Source organism: Nerophis lumbriciformis, linkage group LG10, assembly GCF_033978685.3.
Source record: "Nerophis lumbriciformis linkage group LG10, RoL_Nlum_v2.1, whole genome shotgun sequence".
Taxonomy (NCBI): Eukaryota; Metazoa; Chordata; class Actinopteri; order Syngnathiformes; family Syngnathidae; genus Nerophis; species Nerophis lumbriciformis.
In genome coordinates, this window is record NC_084557.2 from 47109410 (window position 1) to 47131802 (window position 22393).

The 22393-nt window shown below is 37.0% G+C and overlaps 1 protein-coding gene across 5 annotated transcripts in view; it reads left to right on the forward strand.

Annotated features, from left to right (window-relative positions):
* Window positions 1-22393, forward strand: part of myrf (myelin regulatory factor) — a 198459-nt gene that overhangs the window by 115023 nt on the left and 61043 nt on the right. For 3 of the 5 annotated variants that reach the window (XM_072913970.1, XM_061969539.2, XM_072913972.1), the window contains exons 10-12: window positions 4260-4370; window positions 4443-4548; window positions 11192-11392. In XM_072913970.1, coding sequence (XP_072770071.1) covers window positions 4260-4370; window positions 4443-4548; window positions 11192-11392 — 418 coding nt within the window. The remainder of the gene's footprint in view (window positions 1-4259; window positions 4371-4442; window positions 4549-11191; window positions 11393-22393) is intronic. The other 2 variants (XM_072913971.1, XM_072913973.1) reach the window with 1 other exon arrangement.

Sequence of the window (22393 nt, forward strand, 5' to 3'; positions counted from 1 at the left end):
ACAGAACACTTTTCCACTTTGCATCAGTCCATCTTAGATGAGCTCGGGCCCAGCGGAGCCGGTGGCGTTTCTGGGTGTTGTTGATAAATGGCTTTGGCTTTGCATAGTAGAGTTTTAACTTGCACTTACAGATGTAGCAACCAACTGTAGTTACTGAAAGTGGTTTTCTGAAGTGTTCCTGAGCCCATGTGGTGATATCCTTTACCCACTGATGTCGCTTTTCGGTGCAGTACCGCCTGAGAGATCGAAGGTCCGTGATATCATCGTTTACGTGCAGTGATTTCTCCAGATTCTCTGAACCTTTTGATGATATTATGGAGCGTAGATGGTGAAATCCCTAAATTCCTTGCAATAGCTGGTTGAGAAATGTTGTTCTTAAACTGTTCAACAATTTGCTCATGCATTTGTTGACAAAGTGGTGACCCTCGCCCCATCCTTGTTTGGAAATGACTGAGCATTTCATGGAATCTACTTTTATACCCAACCATGGCACCCACCTGTTCCCAATTAGCCTGCTCACCTGTGGGATGTTCCAAATAAGTGTTTGATGAGCAATTTGAAAGGTGGACTCGTCAGACCACAGAACACGTTTCCACTTTGCATCAGTCCATCTTAGATGAGCTCGGATCCAGCGAAGCCGGCGGCGTTTCTGGGTGTTGTTGATAAATGGCTTTGGCTTTGCATAGTAGAGTTTTAACTTGCACTTACAGATGTAGCAAACAACTGTAGTTACTGACAGTGAGCTTCTGAAGTGTTCCTGAGCCCATGTGGTGATATCCCTTACCCACTGATGTCGCTTTTCGGTGCAGTACCGCCTGAGGGATCGAAGGTCCGTGATATCATCGTTTACGTGCAGTGATTTCTCCAGATTCTCTGAACTTTTTGATGATATTACGGACCTTAGATGGTGAAATTCCTTGCAATAGCTGGTTGAGAAATGTTGTTCTTAAACTGTTCAACAATTTGCTCACGCATTTGTTGACAAAGTGGTGACCCTCGCCCCATCCTTGTTTGTGAATGACTGAGCATTTCATGGAATCTACTTTTATACCCAACCATGGCACCCACCTGTTCCCAATTAGCCTGTTAACCTGTGGGATGTTCCAAATAAGTGTTTGATGAGCAATTTGAAAGGTGAACTCGTCAGACCACAGAACACGTTTCCACTTTGCATCAGTCCATCTTAGATGAGCTCGGGCCCAGCGGAGCCGGCGGCGTTTCTGGGTGTTGTTGATAAATGGCTTTGGCTTTGCATAGTATAGTTTTAACTTGCACTTACAGATGTAGCAACCAACTGTAGTTACTGACAGTGGGCTTCTGAAGTGTTCCTGAGCCCATGTGGTGATATCCTTTACCCACTGATGTCGCTTTTCGGTGCAGTACCGCCTGAGGGATCGAAGGTCCGTGATATCATCGTTTACGTGCAGTGATTTCTCCAGATTCTCTGAACCCTTTGATGATATTACGGACCTTAGATGGTGAAATTCCTTGCAATAGCTGGTTGAGAAATGTTGTCCTTAAACTGTTCAACAATTTGCTCACGCATTTGTTGACAAAGCGGTGACCCTCGCCCCATCCTCGTTTGGGAATGACTGAGCATTTCATGGAATCTACTTTTATACCCAACCATGGCACCCACCTGTTCCCAATTAGCCTGCTCACCTGTGGGATGTTCCAAATAAGTGTTTGATGAGCAATTTGAAAGGTGGACTCGTCAGACCACAGAACACTTTTCCACTTCGCATCAGTCCATCTTAGATGAGCTCGGGCCCAGCGGAGCCGGCGGCGTTTCTGGGTGTTGTTGATAAATGGCTTTGGCTTTGCATCGTAGAGTTTTAACTTGCACTTACAGATGTAGGAACCAACTGTAGTTACTGACAGTGGGCTTCTGAAGTGTTCCTGAGCCCATGTGGTGATATCCTTTACAAACTGATGTCGCTTTCTGATGCAGTTCCGCCTGAGGGATCGACAATCCGTAATATCATTGTTTATTTGCAGTGATTTCTCCAGATTCTCTGAACCTTTTGATGATATTATGGAGCGTAGATGGTGAAATCCCTAAATTCCTTGCAATAGCTGGTTGAGAAATGTTGTTCTTAAACTGTTCAACAATTTGCTCACGCATTTGTTGACAAAGCGGTGACCCTCGCCCCATCCTTGTTTGGGAATGACTGAGCATTTCATGGAATCTACTTTTATACCCAACCATGGCACCCACCTGTTCCCAATTAGCCTGCTCACCTGTGGGATGTTCCAAATAAGTGTTTGATGAGCAATTTGAAAGGTGGACTCGTCAGACCACAGAACACTTTTCCACTTTGCATCAGTCCATCTTAGATGAGCTCGGGCCCAGCGGAGCCGGCGGCGTTTCTGGGTGTTGTTGATAAATGGCTTTGGCTTTGCATAGTAGAGTTTTAACTTGCACTTACAGATGTAGCAACCAACTGTAGTTACTGACAGTGGGCTTCTGAAGTGTTCCTGAGCCCATGTGGTGATATCCTTTACCCACTGATGTCGCTTTTCGGTGCAGTACCGCCTGAGGAATCCGTAATTTCATCGCTTACGTGCAGTGATTTCTCCAGATTCTCTGAACCCTTTGATGATATTACGGAGCGTAGATGGTGAAATCCCTAAATTCCTTGCAAAAGCTGGTTGAGAAAGGTTTTTCTTAAACTGTTCAACAATTTGCTCACGCATTTGTTGACAAAGTGGTGACCCTCGCCCCATCCTTGTTTGTGAATGACTGAGCATTTCATGGAATCTACTTTTATACCCAACCATGGCACCCACCTGTTCCCAATTAGCCTGCTCACCTGTGGGATGTTCCAAATAAGTGTTTGATGAGCAATTTGAAATGTGGACTCGTCAGACCAAAGAACCCGTTTCCACTTTGCATCAGTCCATCTTAGATGAGCTCGGGCCCAGCGGAGCCGGCGGCGTTTCTGGGTGTTGTTGATAAATGGCTTTGGCTTTGCATAGTAGAGTTTTAACTTGCACTTACAGATGTAGCAACCAACTGTAGTTACTGACAGTGGGTTTCTGAAGTGTTCCTGAGCCCATGTGGTGATATCCTTTACCCACTGATGTCGCTTTTCGGTGCAGTACCGCCTGAGGGATCGAAGGTCCGTAATTTCATCGCTTACGTGCAGTGATTTCTCCAGATTCTCTGAACCTTTTGATGATATTATGGAGCGTAGATGGTGAAATCCCTAAATTCCTTGCAATAGCTGGTTGAGAAATGTTGTTCTTAAACTGTTCAACAATTTGCTCACGCATTTGTTGACAAAGTGGTGACCCTCGCCCCATCCTCGTTTGTGAATGACTGAGCATTTCATGGAATCTACTTTTATACCTAATCATGGCACCCACATGTTCCCAATTAGCCTGCTCACCTGTGGGATGTTCCAAATAAGTGTTTGATGAGCAATTTGAAAGGTGGACTCGTCAGACCACAGAACACTTTTCCACTTTGCATCAGTCCATCTTAGATGAGCTCGGGCCCAGCGGAGCCGGCGGCGTTTCTGGGTGTTGTTGATAAATGGCTTTGGCTTTGCATAGTAGAGTTTTAACTTGCACTTACAGATGTAGCAACCAACTGTAGTTACTGACAGTGGGCTTCTGAAGTGTTCCTGAGCCCATGTGGTGATATCCTTTACCCACTGATGTCGCTTTTCGGTGCAGTACCGCCTGAGGGATCGAAGGTCCGTAATTTCATCGCTTACGTGCAGTGATTTCTCCAGATTCTCTGAACCTTTTGATGATATTATGGAGCGTAGATAGTGAAATCCCTAAATTCCTTGCAATAGCTGGTTGAGAAATGTTGTTCTTAAACTGTTCAACAATTTGCTCACGCATTTGTTGACAAAGTGGTGACCCTCGCCCCATCCTTGTTTGGGAATGACTGAGCATTTCATGGAATCTACTTTTATACCCAACCATGGCACCCACCTGTTCCCAATTAGCCTGTTAACCTGTTTGATGAGCATTCCTCAACTTTCTCAGTCTTTTTTGCCACTTGTGAAACATGTCGCAGGCATCAAATTCCAGCTAATATTTGCAAAAAATAACAAAGTTTACCAGTTCGAACGTTAAATATCTTGTCTTTGCAGTCTATTCAATTGAATATAATTTTTTATTTACCATTTACACAACGTGCCAACTTCACTGGTTTTGGGTTTTGTATATAATGAATAACACTGACAGAGTTATTAATAAAGGTGCAGGAATATCCTCTTCTTGAATTCCCTCTCTCTTTCCAGGGTCACGTTGCCCCCAGAGCAGGTCACAAAGGTCACGGTGGGGCGGCTCCACTTCAGTGAAACCACAGCAAACAACATGAGAAAGAAGGGCAAACCAAACCCTGACCAGAGGTGAAAGACGTGCAAACACATCACAGCCTTGGTTCTAAGTTTAGTGCCAAACCGCTTTTGTTGCACCGGCAGGTATTTCATGCTGGTGGTGGCGCTGCACGCTCAGTCCCACAGTCAGACCTACACTGTGGCTGCTCAGGTGTCTGAGAGGATCATCGTCAGGGTAACGTCCAGCCATGTCTGTCTGCCTCCTACAGCCATCTTATCAGTTGTGAATGTGACATTGTTCTCTTTTGCTTTCCGTGCATGACAGTTTCTCTCTTACTCACGTCAATGAGAAATGTCAAATGTCAATGCATTGTACAGTATAGCAAAATCAATTTGTGTTCATGGACAAAAGTATTGGGACACTTGCTATCGCACCTGTAAGAAAATATGATGTGGAACTCAAATTTGCATGAAGGTGTTGAGGTCAGGGTTCCTACAGAAAGTGTGCTTCCTCAAACTGTCCCCACACAGGGGTGTCAAACTCATTTTAGCTCAGGGGCCACATAGAGGAAAAATCTACTCCCAAGTGGGCCGGACTGGTAAAATCACGTCACGATAACTTAAAAATAAAGACAACTTCAGATTGTTTTCTTTGTCTCTAAATAGACAGGGTCCTTGAGGGTGCATGGGAGTTTGCCCAACCAGTCTACATGTGCTTTGTGGACTTGGAGAAGGCATTCGACCGTGTCCCTCGGGAGCATACTTGCCAACCTTGAGACCTCCGATTTCGGGAGGTGGGGGGTGGAGGGTGGGGGCGTGGTCAGGGGTGGGGCGCGGCGTGGTTAAGAAGTGAGGAGTATATTGACAGCTAGAATTCACCAAGTCAAGTATTTAATACACACATATATATATATATATATATATATATATATATATATATATATATATATATATATATATATATATATATATATATATATTTATTTATTCATGCAAGTTTGAAGTATCAATTATCTAAACACAGCTTTGTTTGCATATTTTCAGGATGTATGTATATATATATATATACACACATATATATATATATATATATATATATATATATATATATATATATATATATATGTGTATATATATATATATATATATACATACATCCTGAAAATATGCAAACAAAGCATATTTGTTTGCATATATATATATATATATATATATATATATATATATATATATATATATATATATGTGTATATATATATATATATACATACATCCTGAAAATATGCAAACAAAGCTGTGTTTAGATAATTGATACTTCAAACTTATATATATATATATATATATATATATATATATATATATATATATATATATATATATATGTGTATATATATATACATACATCCTGAAAATATGCAAACAAAGCTGTGTTTAGATAATTGATACTTCAAACTTATATATATATATATATATATATATATATATATATATATATATATATGTGTATATATATATATATATATATACATACATCCTGAAAATATGCAAACAAAGCTGTGTTTAGATAATTGATACTTCAAACTTGCATGAATAAATATTAAGGAATATAACAGGATGCCACCCGAACGCCTCCCTAGGGAGGTGTTTAGGGCACGTCCGACCGGTAGAAGGACGCGGGGAAGACCCAGGACACGTTGGGAAGACTATGTCTCCCGGCTGGCCTGGGAACGCCTCGGGGTCCCACAGGAAGAGCTGGACGAAGTGGCTGTGGAGAGGGAAGTCTGGGCTTCCCTGCTTAGGCTGCTGCCCCCGCGACCCGACCTCGGATAAGCGGAAGAAGATGGATGGATGGATGGATGGATAAATAGAACAAGCACAATCTGAAAACATACAAATCATAATGTGTGTTTTTTTGTTTTTTTACACTTACATGTTCATAGTAGTCAATCTTCATTTCTCGTGATTTATTTATTTAAAAAAACTGCGACTTATAGTCCGAAAAATACGGTACTCGAATATCACGAAATAGTCATTTTCTCGATCGCACAGAGACAAACCCGCATTGTCTCTCGCTCAAGCCCCCCTAAAATATTCTTAAGACCCCCTAAATAATTTGGTGTTTTTTGGGGGTTTTTTTACAAATACATGCCAACATATTCATTATAAAGTGGCCCAAATATGAGTTTAAATAAATAATCATATAACCTCTTATTATTCACTCAGTTTCCCCTCACTTCGTAGCATAAGGTAGTGAGCCCCTTTAGTGCGTCGGTATCCAATCCATTCCACTTGTTCATATAGAAAATGCCCACATCACTCAAATTCCAGTCCGCATTTTCTCTGCGACCTTGCTTGCGGTCCTGCAGGTGTACGAAGCACATTATCTTCCTTTACAATGAGTGAAGCTGCACAAAACCTTGTGCGTGCAATTGTAAATCATTTAGTTTTTAAGTTTTGTGTTTCTTGTAGAATCTATATAAAGTAATGTACATTAGCCTATTGTTAAAATAATGAAAAAAAACATCATTAAATATGTTTTTTTTATTGTATTGTTACATTAATAGCTGTTGTATTATTATAGGATGGCTTGTTAAACATTTCATAGGATTTTCAGAGGGAGGAAAAACCAAGACATTTAATATAAAATGTAAAATGAATAAATACATAAAAAGAAAAAAAATGGTTAAAAGCCATCGTCCCGGGGAGCATTTCATTTCGTCCCGTGCATTTAAAAAAAAAAAAAAATAATAATAACAATGAATAATTTTTAAGTCTTTGTTAGCCGTTTGTGAAGTTTTGTGCTCGTGCGTAACGTTTGCTCGCATCCTGTGCATCTCCTGGGGGCAAAGCCCCCCCTGTCCTTAAAAGCGAGTGACGCCCCTGCTCTCGATATATCGATATACTCGCTATATCGCCCAGCACTATCTCCAATTAAAAACACATTCACTGGCTGTCATGCACATTTTGTCCAGGCCAAAAAAAAAAAAAAAGCAACCACAGTCACATGACATCTCTGTATCTTTCAAATCTGCGCACACTTGCATAGAGTCCAGGTGACAACATGAATGTTTTTTACTTGTGTTGTCATACAACACATGCACGCGTGTGAATGGGGGGGTTAGTGGGGCGTTCAATTAATCCTGTTCGGCCCTCAATCTAAATCAGTGGTTCTTAAAGGGGAACATTATCACCAGACCTATGTAAGCGTCAATATATACCTTGATGTTGCAGAAAAAAGACCATATATTTTTTTAACCGATTTCCGAACTCTAAATGGGTGAATTTTGGCGAATTAAACGCCTTTCTATTATTCGCTCTCGGAGCGATGTTGTGACGTCACATCGGGAAGCAATCCGCCATTTTCTCAAACACCGAGTCAAATCGGCTCTGTTATTTTCCGTTTTTTCGACTGTTTTCCGTACCTTGGAGACATCATGCCTCGTCGGTGTGTTGTCGAAGGGTGTAACAACACGAACAGGGACGGATTCAAGTTGCACCAGTGGCCCAAAGATGCGAAAGTGGCAAGAAATTGGACGTTTGTTCTGCACACTTTACCGACGAAAGCTGAGACAGAGATGGCAAGAATGTGTGGATATCCTGCGACACTCAAAGCAGATGCATTTCCAACGATAAAGTCAAAGAAATCTGCCGCCAGACCCCCATTGAATCTGCCGGAGTGTGTGAGCAATTCAGGGACAAAGGACATCGGTAGCACGGCAAGCAATGGCGGCAGTTTGTTCCCGCAGACGAGCGAGCTAAACCCCCTGGATGTCTTGGCTCACACCGTCCCTTATGCTACCGAAGATGATCAAGAGAAGAATATCGACCCTAGCTTCCCTGGCCTGCTGACATTAACTCCAAAACTGGACAGATCAGCTTTCAGGAAAAGAGCGCGGATGAGGGTATGTCTACAGAATATATTAATTAATGAAAATTGGGCTGTCTGCACTCTCAAAGTGCATGTTGTTGCCAAATGTATTTCATATGCTGTAAACCTAGTTCATAGTTGTTAGTTTCCTTTAATGCCAAACAAACACATACCAATCGTTGGTTAGAAGGCGATCGCCGAATTCGTCCTCGCTTTCTCCCGTGTCGCTGGCTGTCGTGTCGTTTTCGTCGGTTTCGCTTGCATACGGTTCAAACCGATATGGCTCAATAGCTTCAGTTTCTTCTTCAATTTCGTTTTCGCTACCTGCCTCCACACTACAACCATCCGTTTCAATACATGCGTAATCTGTTGAATCGCTTAAGCCGCTGAAATCCGAGTCTGAATCCGAGCTAATGTCGCTATAGCTTGCTGTTCTATGCGCCATGTTTGTTTGTGTTGGCTTCACTATGTGACGTCACAGGAAAATGGACGGGTGTTTATAACGATGGTTAAAATCAGGCACTTCGAAGCTTTTTTTTAAAGATATTGCGTGATGGGTAAAATTTTGAAAAAAAACTTCAAAAAATAAAATAAGCCACTGGGAACTGATTTTTAATGGTTTTAACCCTTTTGAAATTGTGATAATGTTCCCCTTTAAACTGGGTTCGATCGAACCCTAGGGGTTCAGTGAGTCGGCCTCAGGGATTCGGCGGAGCCTCCGCCACGGAGGTTAAGACACAGCCGACGTATCGTGTAAATAAAAACTTCTCCCTATCGGCGTATTATGGATACCCCCAAACAATGTTCCCTCTAATTTTCCATCTGATTTGCAGGTTTTTTGATTGATTGATTGAAACTTTTACTCGTAGATTGCAAAGGAAGAGAATACATTATATGAAACAGTACAGTACATATTCCGTACAATTGACCACTAAATGGTAACACCCCAATAAGTTTTTCAACTTGTTTAAATCGGGGTCCACGTTAATCAATTCATGGTAATGTGTGTAAGGAGTGTACAAACCCCGTTTCCATTGTGTTAGATGTAAATATAAACGGAATACAATGATTTGCAAATCATTTTCAACCCATATTCAATTGAATGCACTACAAAGACAACATATTTGATGTTCAAACTCATAAACTTGATTATTTTTTTGCAAATAATAATTAACTTAGAATTTCATGGCTGCAACACGTGCCAAAGTAGTTGAGAAAGGGCATGTTCACCACTGTGTTACATCACCTTTTCTTTTAACAACACTCAATAAACGATTGGGAAGTGAGGAAACTAATTGTTGAAGCTTCGAAAGTGGAATTCTTTCCCATTCTTGTTTTATGTAGAGCTTCAGTCGTTCAACAGTCCGGGGTCTCCGCTGTCGTATTTTACGCTTCATAATGCGCCACACATTTTCGATGGGAGACAGGTCTGGACTGCAGGGGGGCCAGGAAAGTACCCGCACTCTTTTTTTTACGAAGCCACGCTGTTGTAACACGTGCTGAATGTGGCTTGGCATTGTCTTTGTTATGATCCGCTGCCCGGATCATAGTTTGTTTATGTTTTCTAGTCACTTGTGTTTTCAGCACCTCTTGATTTTGTTTGTTTTCAGTTGCCATGTCAACCGATTACATTCACCTGCCTCTGGTTAGTGTTCGGGACGCGCACCTGTTGCCCGGGCACTAATCAGAGGGCTATTTAGTCTTTGACCTGGCCTCACTCGGTCTGGCTTCCTAGTTTGTGCTTACACAACTGATGACGACGATTATTTCCTGTGCTTTAGCTGCTAGTTCTCACGCTAGGCTATTTTGGCTTGCTAGCTCCCACGCTAGCCCTTTTGTTTTTGCCTTTTGTGCTACGTGCATGTCTTTTGTTATTCACCGTATGATTTATATTTTAAATAAATCATATTCCTACCTGCAAGCTGTGTCCGAAGCCGTCTGCATCCTAGGGAGAACCACATCCGCACCACGATGCGACCACATCGTTACAGTCTTGCTGAAATAAGCAGGGGCGTCCATGAAAAAGACAGCGCTTAGATGGCAGCATATGTTCCAAAACCTGTATGTGCCTTTCAGCATTAATGGTGCCTTCACAGATGTGTAAGTTACCCATGCCTTGGGCACTAATGCACCCCCATACCATCACAGATGCTGGCTTTTGAACTTTGCGTCGATAACAGTCTGGATGGTTCTCTTCCCCTTTGGTCCGGATGACACGATGTCGAATATTTCCAAAAACAATTTAAAATGTGGACTCGTCAGACCACAGAACACTTTTCCACTTCGCATGAGTCCATCTTAGATGATCTCGGGCCCAGAGAAGCCGGTGGCGTTTCTGGGTGTTGTTGATAAACGGCTTTCGCTTTGCATAGTAGAGCTTTAACTTGCACTTACAGATGTAGCGACCAACTGTATTTAGTGACTGGTTTTCTGAAGTGTTCCTGAGCCCATGTGGTGATATCCTTTAGAGATTGATGTCGGTTTTTGATACAGTGCCGTCTGAGGGATCGAAGGTCACGGTCATTCAATGTTGGTTTAATAAAACATTTTATTTTTCACTAAAGAAGGGTTCGGTGAATGCGCATATGAAACTGGTGGAGTTCGGTACCTCCAACAAGGTTAAGAACCACTGATCTAAAGTGTGCTATGAATTTTTGCCCCCTATATTTATGTAGCGCTTTTCTCGAGAGACTCAAAGCACTTTACATAGTGAGACCCATTATCTACTGTACATCTTTAAGCTACATTTTAAACCAGTGTGGGTGGCACTGGGAGCAGGTGGGTAAAGTGTCTAGGATGGCAGAAGCGGGTATCGAACCTGGAATCCTCAAGTTGCTGACACGACCGCTCTACCAACCGAGCTGCGCCACCGCCGATTGAGTTTGACACCCCTGATCTTATTGATTGTTAAGTGTGTCCCTATAATTTTGTCCATATGTAATGTGAAATAGTGACATTTTTAGCTTGTTGTTTTAATAATTGAAGGTCAGATTCTTTGCACTTCTTCCATGTCTGGCGGTCACAGGCATCCAACCCGGGCCAGTTTGAAAGTGACAACGAGGTGCTGTGGCAGCGAGGCCAACTGCCCGACTCGGTGTACCACCACGGGAGGGTCGGCGTCAACACGGACCGGCCCGACGAGGCCCTCGTTGTCCATGGCAACGTCAAAATTATGGGCTCCCTGGTGCATCCGTCGGATATCCGAGCCAAAGAGAACGTGCAAGAGGTCAGGGTGTGTGTGTGTGTGTGTGTGTGTGTGTGTGTGTGTGTGTGTGTGTGTGTGTGTGTGTGTTCTTGAATTTCTTGAGACATTAACAAGGAAAAGTAGCTTCCATATGAGGACCAGTGAATAAGTGAGGACATAAATCATGGTCCCAATACAGAAAAGCATTGCATCTAATAGAGAATGTCTCATTAGCACCCCTGGTGGTCCCAAAAAGGAGGGATTTTTCAAATTGGTTTTAAAAGTGATTCCCCTCTGGCCAACATATGAAATAACCAGTGTGTGTAAGAAATTGAAATGTGCCCCTTTTGGCCAAAACGATCCATCCATCCATTTTCTACTGCTTGTCCCTAATTTAAGAAAAATAAATAAATATGTATATAAAGACATACTGTGATAACTCGAAGTAAATAATGAAGATTAAAAACCAATTACAAACAAAAAATTCAACAAAAAGAAATTAACTAAAAGCAGCCTTTTTCTCACAATGTGTCGACTTTTTTCTTATAAAAGTGGGAATTATTACTGTTTAATGCAAAATGGTGACATTAGTCATATAAAATTCAGACTTTTATCACAATATTGCCAATTTTTTGGGTTGTTCTTGTAAAATAGTGAAATTTTTTGAGTAAAATTATGACTTTTGTCGTAATTTTTCCAAGTAAAAATTTAGATTATTGTTATAATATGGCCAAAATTTTAAAAGTTTTCTTATAAAATTGTGACTTTTGTCGAGTAAAATGACGACTCTTTTCAAAAAATTGCTAAAATATTAAGCTTTTCTTGTAAAATTGCGACTGTTATTTTGTGTAAATTCCAACTTTCATTATAATATTGCACAAATGTTCAGTTTTTCTTGTAAAATTTTGACTTGCGTTGAGTAAAATTACGACTTTTATAATAAAGTTTTTCTTGTGAAATTCCAACAAATTTTTCACAACAAGCTTTTTTATATCTGCATAGTATGTATATATTATTAATGTTTTAAATACAAATCTTTATATATCTAGAAAGGGTGGTCCTAAAGAGGTAGGCATTTTTTGGACGTCTCAAGAAGGTCACAAATACAAGAATGTGTGTGTGTGTGTGTGTGTGTGTGTGTGTGTGTGTGTGTGTGTGTGTGTGTGTGTGTGTGTGTGTATTCTCTTGTATTTCTACCCTTCTTGAGACATCAACAAGGAAAAGTAGCTTCCATACGAAGACCAGTGAACAAGTGATGACATAAATCATGGTCCCAATACGGAAAACCATTGCATCTAATAGAAAATGTCTCATTAGCACCCCTGGTGGTGAAATCTATCAAAAGGAGGGATTTTTCAAATTGGTTTTAAAAGTGATTCCCCTCTGGCCAACATATGAAATAACCAGTGTGTGTAAGAAATTGAAATGTGCCCCTTTCGGCCAAAACGATCCATCCATCCATCCATTTTCTACTGCTTGTCCCTAATTTAAGAAAAATAAATAAATACGTATATAAAGACATACTGTGATAACTCGAAGTAAATAATGAAGATTAAAAACCAATTACAAACAAAAAATTCAACAAAAATAAATTAACTAAAAGCAGTCTTTTTCACACAATGTGTCGACTTTTTTCTTGTAAAATTGGGAACAATTTCTCATATTCTTTCTGTTTCCGTAATTTTGCAATATTTTCCCGTAAAATTATTACTTTTGTATGTAAAATTATTACTGTTTAATGCAAAATGGTGACATTGGTCATATAAAATTCCGACTTTTATCACAATATTGCCAATTTTTTGGGGTTGTTCTTGTAAAATAGTGACATTTTTTGAGTAAAATTATGACTTTTGTCGTAATTTTGCCAAGTCAAAATTCAGATTATTATAATATTGCAAAAAATTTTAAAGTTTTCTTATAAAATTACGACTCTTTTCAAAAAATTGCTAAAATGTTAAGCTTTTCTTGTAAAATTGCGACTGTTATTGTGTAAATTCCAACTTTCATTATAATATTGCACAAATGTTCAGTTTTTCTTGTAAAATTTTGACTTGCGTTGAGTAAAATTACGACTTTTATAATAAAGTTTTTCTTGTGAAACTGTGAACTTTTTCTTGTGAAATTCCAACTAATTTTTCACAACAAGCTTTTTTATATCTGCATAGTATGTATATATTATTAATGTTGTAAATACAAATCTTTATATATCTAGAAAGGGTGGTCCTAAAGAGGTAGGCATTTTTTGGACGTCTCAAGAAGGTCACAAATACAAGAATGTGTGTGTGTGTGTGTGTGTGTGTGTGTGTGTGTGTGTGTGTGTGTGTGTGTGTGTGTGTGTGTGTGTGTGTGTGTGTGTGTGTGTGTGTGTGTGTGTGTGTGTGTGTGTGTGTGTGTTCTCTTGTATTTCTACCCTTCTTGAGACATCAACAAGGAAAAGTACCTTCCATATGAGGACCAGTAAACAAGTGATGACATAAATCATGGTCCCAATAAGGAAAACCATTGCATCTAATAGAAAATGTCTCATTAGCACCCCTGGTGGTGAAATCTATCAAAAGAAGGGATTTTTCAAATTGGTTTTAAAAGTGCTTCCCCTCAGGCCAACATATGAAATAACCAGTGTGTGTAAGAAATTGAAATGTGCCCCTTTCGGCCAAAATGATCCATCCATCCATCCATTTTCTACTGCTTGACCCTAATTTAAGAAAAAAAAAATGTATATAAAGGCATACTGTGATAACTCGAAGTAAATAATGAAGATTAAAAACCAAATACAAACAAAAAATTCAACAAAAATAAATGAACTAAAAGCAGTCTTTTTCTCACAATGTGTTGCCTTTTTTCATAAAATTGAGAACAATTTCTCATATTCTGTCTGTTTCCGTAATATTGCAATATTTTCCCGTAAAATTATTACTTTTGTATGTAAAATTATTACTAATTAATGCAAAATGGTGACATTTGTCAAATAAAATTCCGACTTTTATCACAATATTGCCAATTTTTTTTGGGTTGTTCTTGTAAAATACTGAAATTTTTTGAGCAAAATTATTTCGTCATAATTTTGCCAAGTCAAAATTCAGATTATTATAATTTTGCCAAAATTTTAAAAGTTTTCTTATAAAATTACGACTCTTTTCAAAAAATTGCTAAAATGTTAAGCTTTTCTTGTAAAATTGCGACTGTTATTTTGTAAATTCCAACTTTCATTATAATATTGCACAAATGTTCAGTTTTTCTTGTAAAATTGTGACTTGCGTTGAGTAAAATTACGACTTTTGTTATAAAGTTTTTCTTGTGAAACTGTGACCTTTTCCTTGTGAAATTCCAACTCATTTTTCACAAAAAGCTTTTTTATATCTGCATAGTATGTATATATTATTAATGTTGTAAATACAAATCTTTATATATCTAGAAAGGGTGGTCCTAAAGAGGTAGACATTTTTTGGAGGTCTCAAGAAGGTCACAAATACAAGTATGTGTGTGTGTGTGTGTGTGTGTGTGTGTGTGTGTGTGTGTGTGTGTGTGTGTGTGTGTGTGTGTGTGTGTGTGTGTGTGTGTGTGTGTGTGTGTGTGTGTGTGTGTGTATTCTCTTGTATTTCTACCCTTCTTGAGACATCAACAAGGAAAAGTAGCTTCCATATGAAGACCAGTGAACAAGTGATGACATAAATCATGGTCCCAATACGGAAAACCATTGCATCTAATAGAAAATGTCTCATTAGCACCCCTGGTGGTGAAATCTATCAAAAGGAGGGATTTTTCAAATTGGTTTTAAAAGTGATTCCCCTCTGGCCAACATATGAAATAACCAGTGTGTGTAAGAAATTGAAATGTGCCCCTTTCGGCCAAAACGATCCATCCATCCATCCATTTTCTACTGCTTGTCCCTAATTTAAGAAAAATAAACAAATATGTATATAAAGACATACTGTGATAACTCGAAGTAAATAATGAAGATTAAAAACCAATTACAAACGAAAAATTCAACAAAAATAAATGAACTAAAAGCAGTCTTTTTCTCACAATGTGTCGACTTTTTTCTCATAAAATTGGGAACAATTTCTCATATTCTTTCTGTTTCCGTAATTTTGCAATATTTTCCCGTAAAATTATTACTTTTGTATGTAAAATTATTACTGATTAATGCAAAATGGTGACATTTGTCATATAAAATTCCGACTTTTATCACAATATTGCCAATTTTTTTGGGTTGTTCTTGTAAAATACTGACATTTTTTTGAGTAAAAGTATGACTTTTGTCATAATTTTGCCATGTCAAAATTCAGATTATTATAATATTGCCAAAATTTTAAAAGTTTTCTTATTAAATTACGACTCTTTTAAAAAAAATGCTAAAATGTTAAGCTTTTCTTGTAAAATTGCGACTGTTATTGTGTAAATTCCAACTTTCATTATAATATTGCACAAATGTTCAGTTTTTCTTGTAAAATTTTGACTTGCGTTGAGTAAAATTACGACTTTTATAATAAAGTTTTTCTTGTGAAACTGTGACCTTTCCCTTGTGAAATTCCAACTAATTTTTCACAACAAGCTTTTTTATATCTGCATAGTATGTATATATTATCAATGTTCTAAATACAAATCTTTATATATGTAGAAAGGGTGGTCCTAAAGAGGTAGGCATTTTTAGGAGGTCTCAAGAAGGTCACAAATACAAGAACGTGTGTGTGTGTGTGTGTGTGTGTGTGTGTGTGTGTGTGTGTGTGTGTTCTTGTATTGTACCCTTCTTGAGACATCAACAAGGAAAAGTACCGTCCATATGAGGAGGTGTGAACAAGTTAGGACCAAAATCATGGTCCCAATACGGAAAACCATTGCATCTAATAGAGAGCCAAATACTAGAGTCTGTGAACATTGCTCCAAAGTCAGGATTTTTTGTTGATTTAATGTGCATACAAAAGTAAACATTGACAGGTGCCAAGGCAGCAATATATGATAAAACAAGACGGCAGCTAAAGAAGGACTTCCCTATTCATCCCCGAAAAAACCCGCCAGGTGAACAGCTGATTTTACGACTTCCGGTGCTGACGTAAGACAACCCGCGTTCCATATGTGACCATAGGATGAACAAATACACTACGCTACTAAGACTATAGTGGCCATTAACAATTAGCTTCTACAGCTGGGTTGCCCAAAGTGCGGCACAGGGGCCATCTGTGGTCCCTGACTCCTTTGTCATCGGCCTTAAGTACACTACAAAAAAACGAAAAATAGAGATCTCATTTGCACCCCTGGTGGTGAAATCTATCAAAATTAGGGTGGTCCCAAAAAGGAGGAATTTTTCAAATTGACTGTGTGTCGGTTTTAAAAGTGCTCCCACTCTGGTCAACATATGAAACAACAAGTGTGTGTGTAAAAAAAAAAATTGAAGTGCTGGCCAACATATGTAATAACAAGTAAGTGTAAGAAATTGAAATGAGCCCCCTTTGGCCAAAATGAATAAAACTAATAAAATAAATATGTATATAAAGACATATTGTAATAACTTGAAGTAAATAATGAAGATTAAAAACCAATTACAAACAAAAAATAAATGAACAAAATCAATCAATCAATCAATTCCTTCATTGTCATTGTCATAATGACACTTAAGTCATACATTTCAACAAGATTTTGTTGACAAAAGCAGTCTTTTTCTCACAGTGTCGACTTTTTTCTTATAAAGTTGGGAACAAATGTTCATATTGTTTCTGTTTCTGTAATATTGCAATATATTCTCTTAAAATGATTACTTTTTCATGTAAAATTATTACTTTTCAATGCAAAACGGTGACATTTGTCATACAAAATTCTGGCTTTTATCACAATATTGCCAATTTTTTTTGTGGTTCTTGTAAAATAGTGGACATTTTTTGAGTAAAATTATGACTTTTGTCATCATTTTGCCAAGTGAAATTCCGATTATTATTATTATTATTATTATATTGCCAACCTTTTACAGTTTTCTTAAAATTTTGTGACTTTTGTCGAGTAAAATTACGACTCTTTTCATAAAAAATTGCCAAAATGTTAAGCTTTTCTTGTACAATTGGTACTGTTATTGAGTAAAATTCCAACTTTTATCATAATATTGCGCAAATTTCCAGTTTTTCTTGTAACATTTTCACTTGCGTTGAGTAAAATTACAACTTTTATTATAATACTGCCCAAATTCTAAGTTTTTCTTGTGAAATTCCAACTCATTTTTCACAACAAGCTATTTTTATATTTGCATAGTATGTATATATTATTAATGTTGTAAATACAAATCTTTACATATCTAGAAAGGGTGGTCCTAAAGAGTTAGGCATTTTTTGGAGGTCTCAAGAAGGTCACAAATACAAGAGTGTGTGTGTGTGTGTGTGTGTGTGTGTGTGTGTGTGTGTGTGTGTGTGTGTGTGTGTGTGTGTGTGTGTGTGTGTGTGTGTGTGTGTGTGTGTGTGTGTGTGTGTGTGTGTGTGTATTCTCTTGTAATTCTACCCTTCTTGAGACATCAACAAGGGAAAGTAGCTTCCATATGAAGACCAGTGAACAAGTGATGACATAAATCATGGTCCCAATACGGAAAACCATTGCATCTAATAGAAAATGTCTCATTAGCACCCCTGGTGGTGAAATCTATCAAAAGAAGGGATTTTTCGAATTGGTTTTAAAAGTGCTTCCCCTCTGGCCAACATATGAAATAACCAGTGTGTGTAAGAAATTGAAATGTGCCCCTTTCGGCCAAAATGATCCATCCATCCATCCATTTTCTACTGCTTGTCCCTAATTTAAGAAAAATAAACAAATATGTATATAAAGACGTACTGTGATAACTCGAAGTAAATAATTAAGATTAAAAACCAATTACAAACAAAAAATCCAACAAAAATAAATGAACTAAAAGCAGTCTTTTCCTCACAATTAGTCGACTTTTTTCTCATAAAATTGGGAACAATTTCTCATATTCTTTCTGTTTCCGTAATTTTGCAATATTTTCCCGTAAAATTATTACTTTTGTATGTAAAATTATTACTGTTTAATGCAAAATGGTAACATTTGTCATATAAAATTCCGACTTTTATCACAACATTGCCAATTTTTTTGGGTTGTTCTTGTAAAATACTGAAATTTTTTGAGTAAAATTATGACTTTTGTCATAATTTTGCCAAGTCAAAATTCAGATTATTATAATATTGCCAAAATGTTAAAAGTTTTCTTATAAAATTACGACTCTTTTCAAAAAATTGCTAAAATGTTAAGCTTATTTTTGTAAAATTGCGACTGCTATTGTGTAATTTCCAACTTTCATTATAATATTGCACAAATGTTCAGTTTTTCTTGTAAAATTTTGACTTGCGTTGAGTAAAATTACGACTTTTATTATAAAGTTTTTCTTGTGAAACTGTGACCTTTCCCTTGTGAAATTCCAACAAATTTTTCACAACAAGCTTTTTTATATCTGCATAGTATGTATATATTATTAATGTTGTAAATACAAATCTTTATATATCTAGAAAGGGTGGTCCTAAAGAGGTAGGCATTTTTTGGACGTCTCAAGAAGGTCACAAATACAAGAATGTGTGTGTGTGTGTGTGTGTGTGTGTGTGTGTGTGTGTGTGTGTGTGTGTGTGTGTGTGTGTGTGTGTGTGTGTGTGTGTGTGTGTGTGTATTCTCTTGTATTTCTACCCTTCTTGAGACATCAACAAGGAAAAGTAGCTTCCATATGAGGACCAGTGAACAAGTGAGGACATAAATCATGGTCCCAATCCAGAAAACCATTGCATCTAATAGAAAATGTCTCATTAGCACCCCTGGTGGTGAAATCTATCAAAAGGAGGGATTTTTCAAATTGGTTTTAAAAGTGCTTCCCCTCTGGCCAACATATGAAATAACCAGTGTGTGTAAGAAATTGAAATGTGCCCCTTTCGGCCAAAACGATCCATCCATCCATCCATTTTCTACTACTTGTCCCTAATTTAAGAAAAAAAAATGTATATAAAGGCATACTGTAATAACTTGAAGTAAATAATGAAGATTAAAAACCAATTACAAACGAAAAATTCAACAAAAATAAATGAACTAAAAGCAGTCTTTTTCTCACAATGTGTCGACTTTTTTCTTATAAAATTGGGAACAATTTCTCATATTCTTTTTGTTTCCGTAATTTTGCAATATTTTCCCGTAAAATTATTACTTTTGTATGTAAAATTATTACTGTTTTAATGCAAAATGGTGACATTTGTCATATAAAATTCCGACTTTTATCACAATATTGCCAATTTTTTGGGTTGTTCTTGTAAAATAGTGACATTTTTTGAGTAAAATTATGACTTTTGTCGTAATTTTGCCAAGTCAAAATTCAGATTATTATAATATTGCCAAAATTTTAAAAGTTTTCTTATAAAATTACAACTCTTTTCAAAAAAAATGCTAAAATGTTAAGCTTTTCTTGTAAAATTGCGACTGTTATTTTGTGTAAATTCCAACTTTCATTATAATATTGCACAAATGTTCAGTTTTTCTTGTAAAATTTTGACTTGCGTTGTGTAAAATTACGACTTTTATTATAAAGTTTTTCTTGTGAAACTGTGACCTTTTCCTTGTGAAATTCCAACTCATTTTTCACAACAAGCTATTTTTATATCTGCATAGTATGTATATATTATCAATGTTCTAAATACAAATCTTTATATATCTAGAAAGGGTGGTCCTAAAGAGGTAGGCATTTTTTGGACGTCTCAAGAAGGTCACAAATACAAGAACGTATTTGTGTGTGTGTGTGTGTGTGTGTGTGTGTGTGTGTGTGTGTGTGTGTGTGTGTGTGTGTGTGTGTGTGTGTGTGTGTGTGTGTGTGTATTCTCTTGTATTTCTACCCTTCTTGAGACATCAACAAGGAAAAGTAGCTTCCATATGAAGACCAGTGAACAAGTGATGACATAAATCATGGTCCCAATACGGAAAACCATTGCATCTAATAGAAAATGTCTCATTAGCACCCCTGGTGGTGAAATATATCAAAAGGAGGGATTTTTCAAATTGGTTTTAAAGGTGCTTCCCCTCTGGCCAACATATGAAATAACCAGTGTGTGTAAGAAATTGAAATGTGCCCCTTTCGGCCAAAACGATCCATGCATCCATCCATTTTCTACTGCTTGTCCCTAATTTAAGAAAAATAAATAAATACGTATATAAAGACATACTGTGATAACTCGAAGTAAATAATGAAGATTAAAAACCAATTACAAACGAAAAATTCAACAAAAATAAATTAACTAAAAGCAGTCTTTTTCTCACAATGTGTCAACTTTTTTCTTATAAAATTGGGAACAATTTGTCATGTTCTTTCTGTTTCCGTAATTTTGCAATATTTTCCCGTAAAATTATTACTTTTGTATGTAAAATTATTACTGTTTAATGCAAAATGGTGACATTTGTCATATAAAATTCCGACTTTATTCACAATATTGCCAATTTTTTTGGGTTGTTCTCGTAAAATACTGACATTTTTTGAGTAAAATTATGACTTTTGTCATAATTTTGCCAAGTCAAAATTCAGATTATAATAATATTGCCAAAATTTTTAAAGTTTTCTTATAAAATTACGACTCTTTTCAAAAAATTGCTAAAATGTTAAGCTTTTCTCGTAAAATTGCGACTGTTATTGTGTAAATTCCAACTTTCATTATAATATTGCACAAATGTTCAGTTTTTCTTGTAAAATTTTGACTTGCGTTGAGTAATATTACGACTTTTATTATAAAGATTTTCTTGTGAAACTGTGACCTTTTCCTTGTGAAATTCCAACTAATTTTTCACAACAAGCTTTTTTATATCTACATAGTATGTATATATTATTAATGTTGTAAATACAAATCTTTATATATCTAGAAAGGGTGGTCCTAAAGAGGTAGGCATTTTTTGGAGGTCTCAAGAAGGTCACGAATACAAGAATGTGTCTGTGTGTGTGTGTGTGTGTGTGTGTGTGTGTGTGTGTGTGTGTGTGTGTGTGTGTGTGTGTGTGTGTGTGTGTGTGTGTGTGTGTGTGTGTGTGTGTGTGTGTGTGTGTGTGTGTGTATTCTCTTGTATTTCTACCCTTCTTGAGACATCAACAAGGAAAAGTAGCTTCCATATGAAGACCAGTGAACAAGTGATGACATAAATCATGGTCCCAATACGGAAAACCATTGCATCTAATAGAAAATGTCTCATTAGCACCCCTGGTGGTGAAATCTATCAAAAGGAGGGATTTTTCAAATTGGTTTTAAAAGTGCTTCCCCTCTGGCCAACATATGAAATAACCAGTGTGTGTAAGAAATTGAAATGTGCCCCTTTCGGCCAAAACGATCCATCCATTTTCTACTGCTTGTCCCTAATTTAAGAAAAATAAATAAATACGTATATAAAGACATACTGTAATAACTTGAAGTAAATAATGAAGATTAAAAACCAATTACAAACGAAAAATTCAACAAAAATAAATGAACTAAAAGCAGTCTTTTTCTCACAATGTGTCGACTTTTTTCTTATAAAATTGGGAACAATTTCTCATATTCTTTCTGTTTCCGTAATTTTGCAATATTTTCCCGTAAAATTATTACTTTTGTATCTAAAATTATTACTGTTTAATGCAAAATGGTGACATTTGTCATGTAAAATTCCGACTTTTATCACAATATTGCCAATTTTTTTGGGTTGTTCTTGTAAAATGGTGACATTTTTTGAGTAAAATTATGACTTTTGTCATAATTTTGCCAAGTCAAAATTCAGATTATTATAATATTGCCAACATTTTAAAAGTTTTCTTATAAAATTACGACTCTTTTCAAAAAATTGCTAAAATGTTAAGCTTTTCTTGTAAAATTGCGACTGTCATTGTGTAAATTCCAACTTTCATTATAATATTGCTCAAATTTTCAGTTTTTCTTGTAAAATTTTGACTTGCGTTGAGTAAAATTACGACTTTTATAATAAAGTTTTTCTTGTGAAACTGTGACCTTTTCCTTGTGAAATTCCAACTAATTTTTCACAACAAGCTTTTTTATATTTGCATAGTATGTA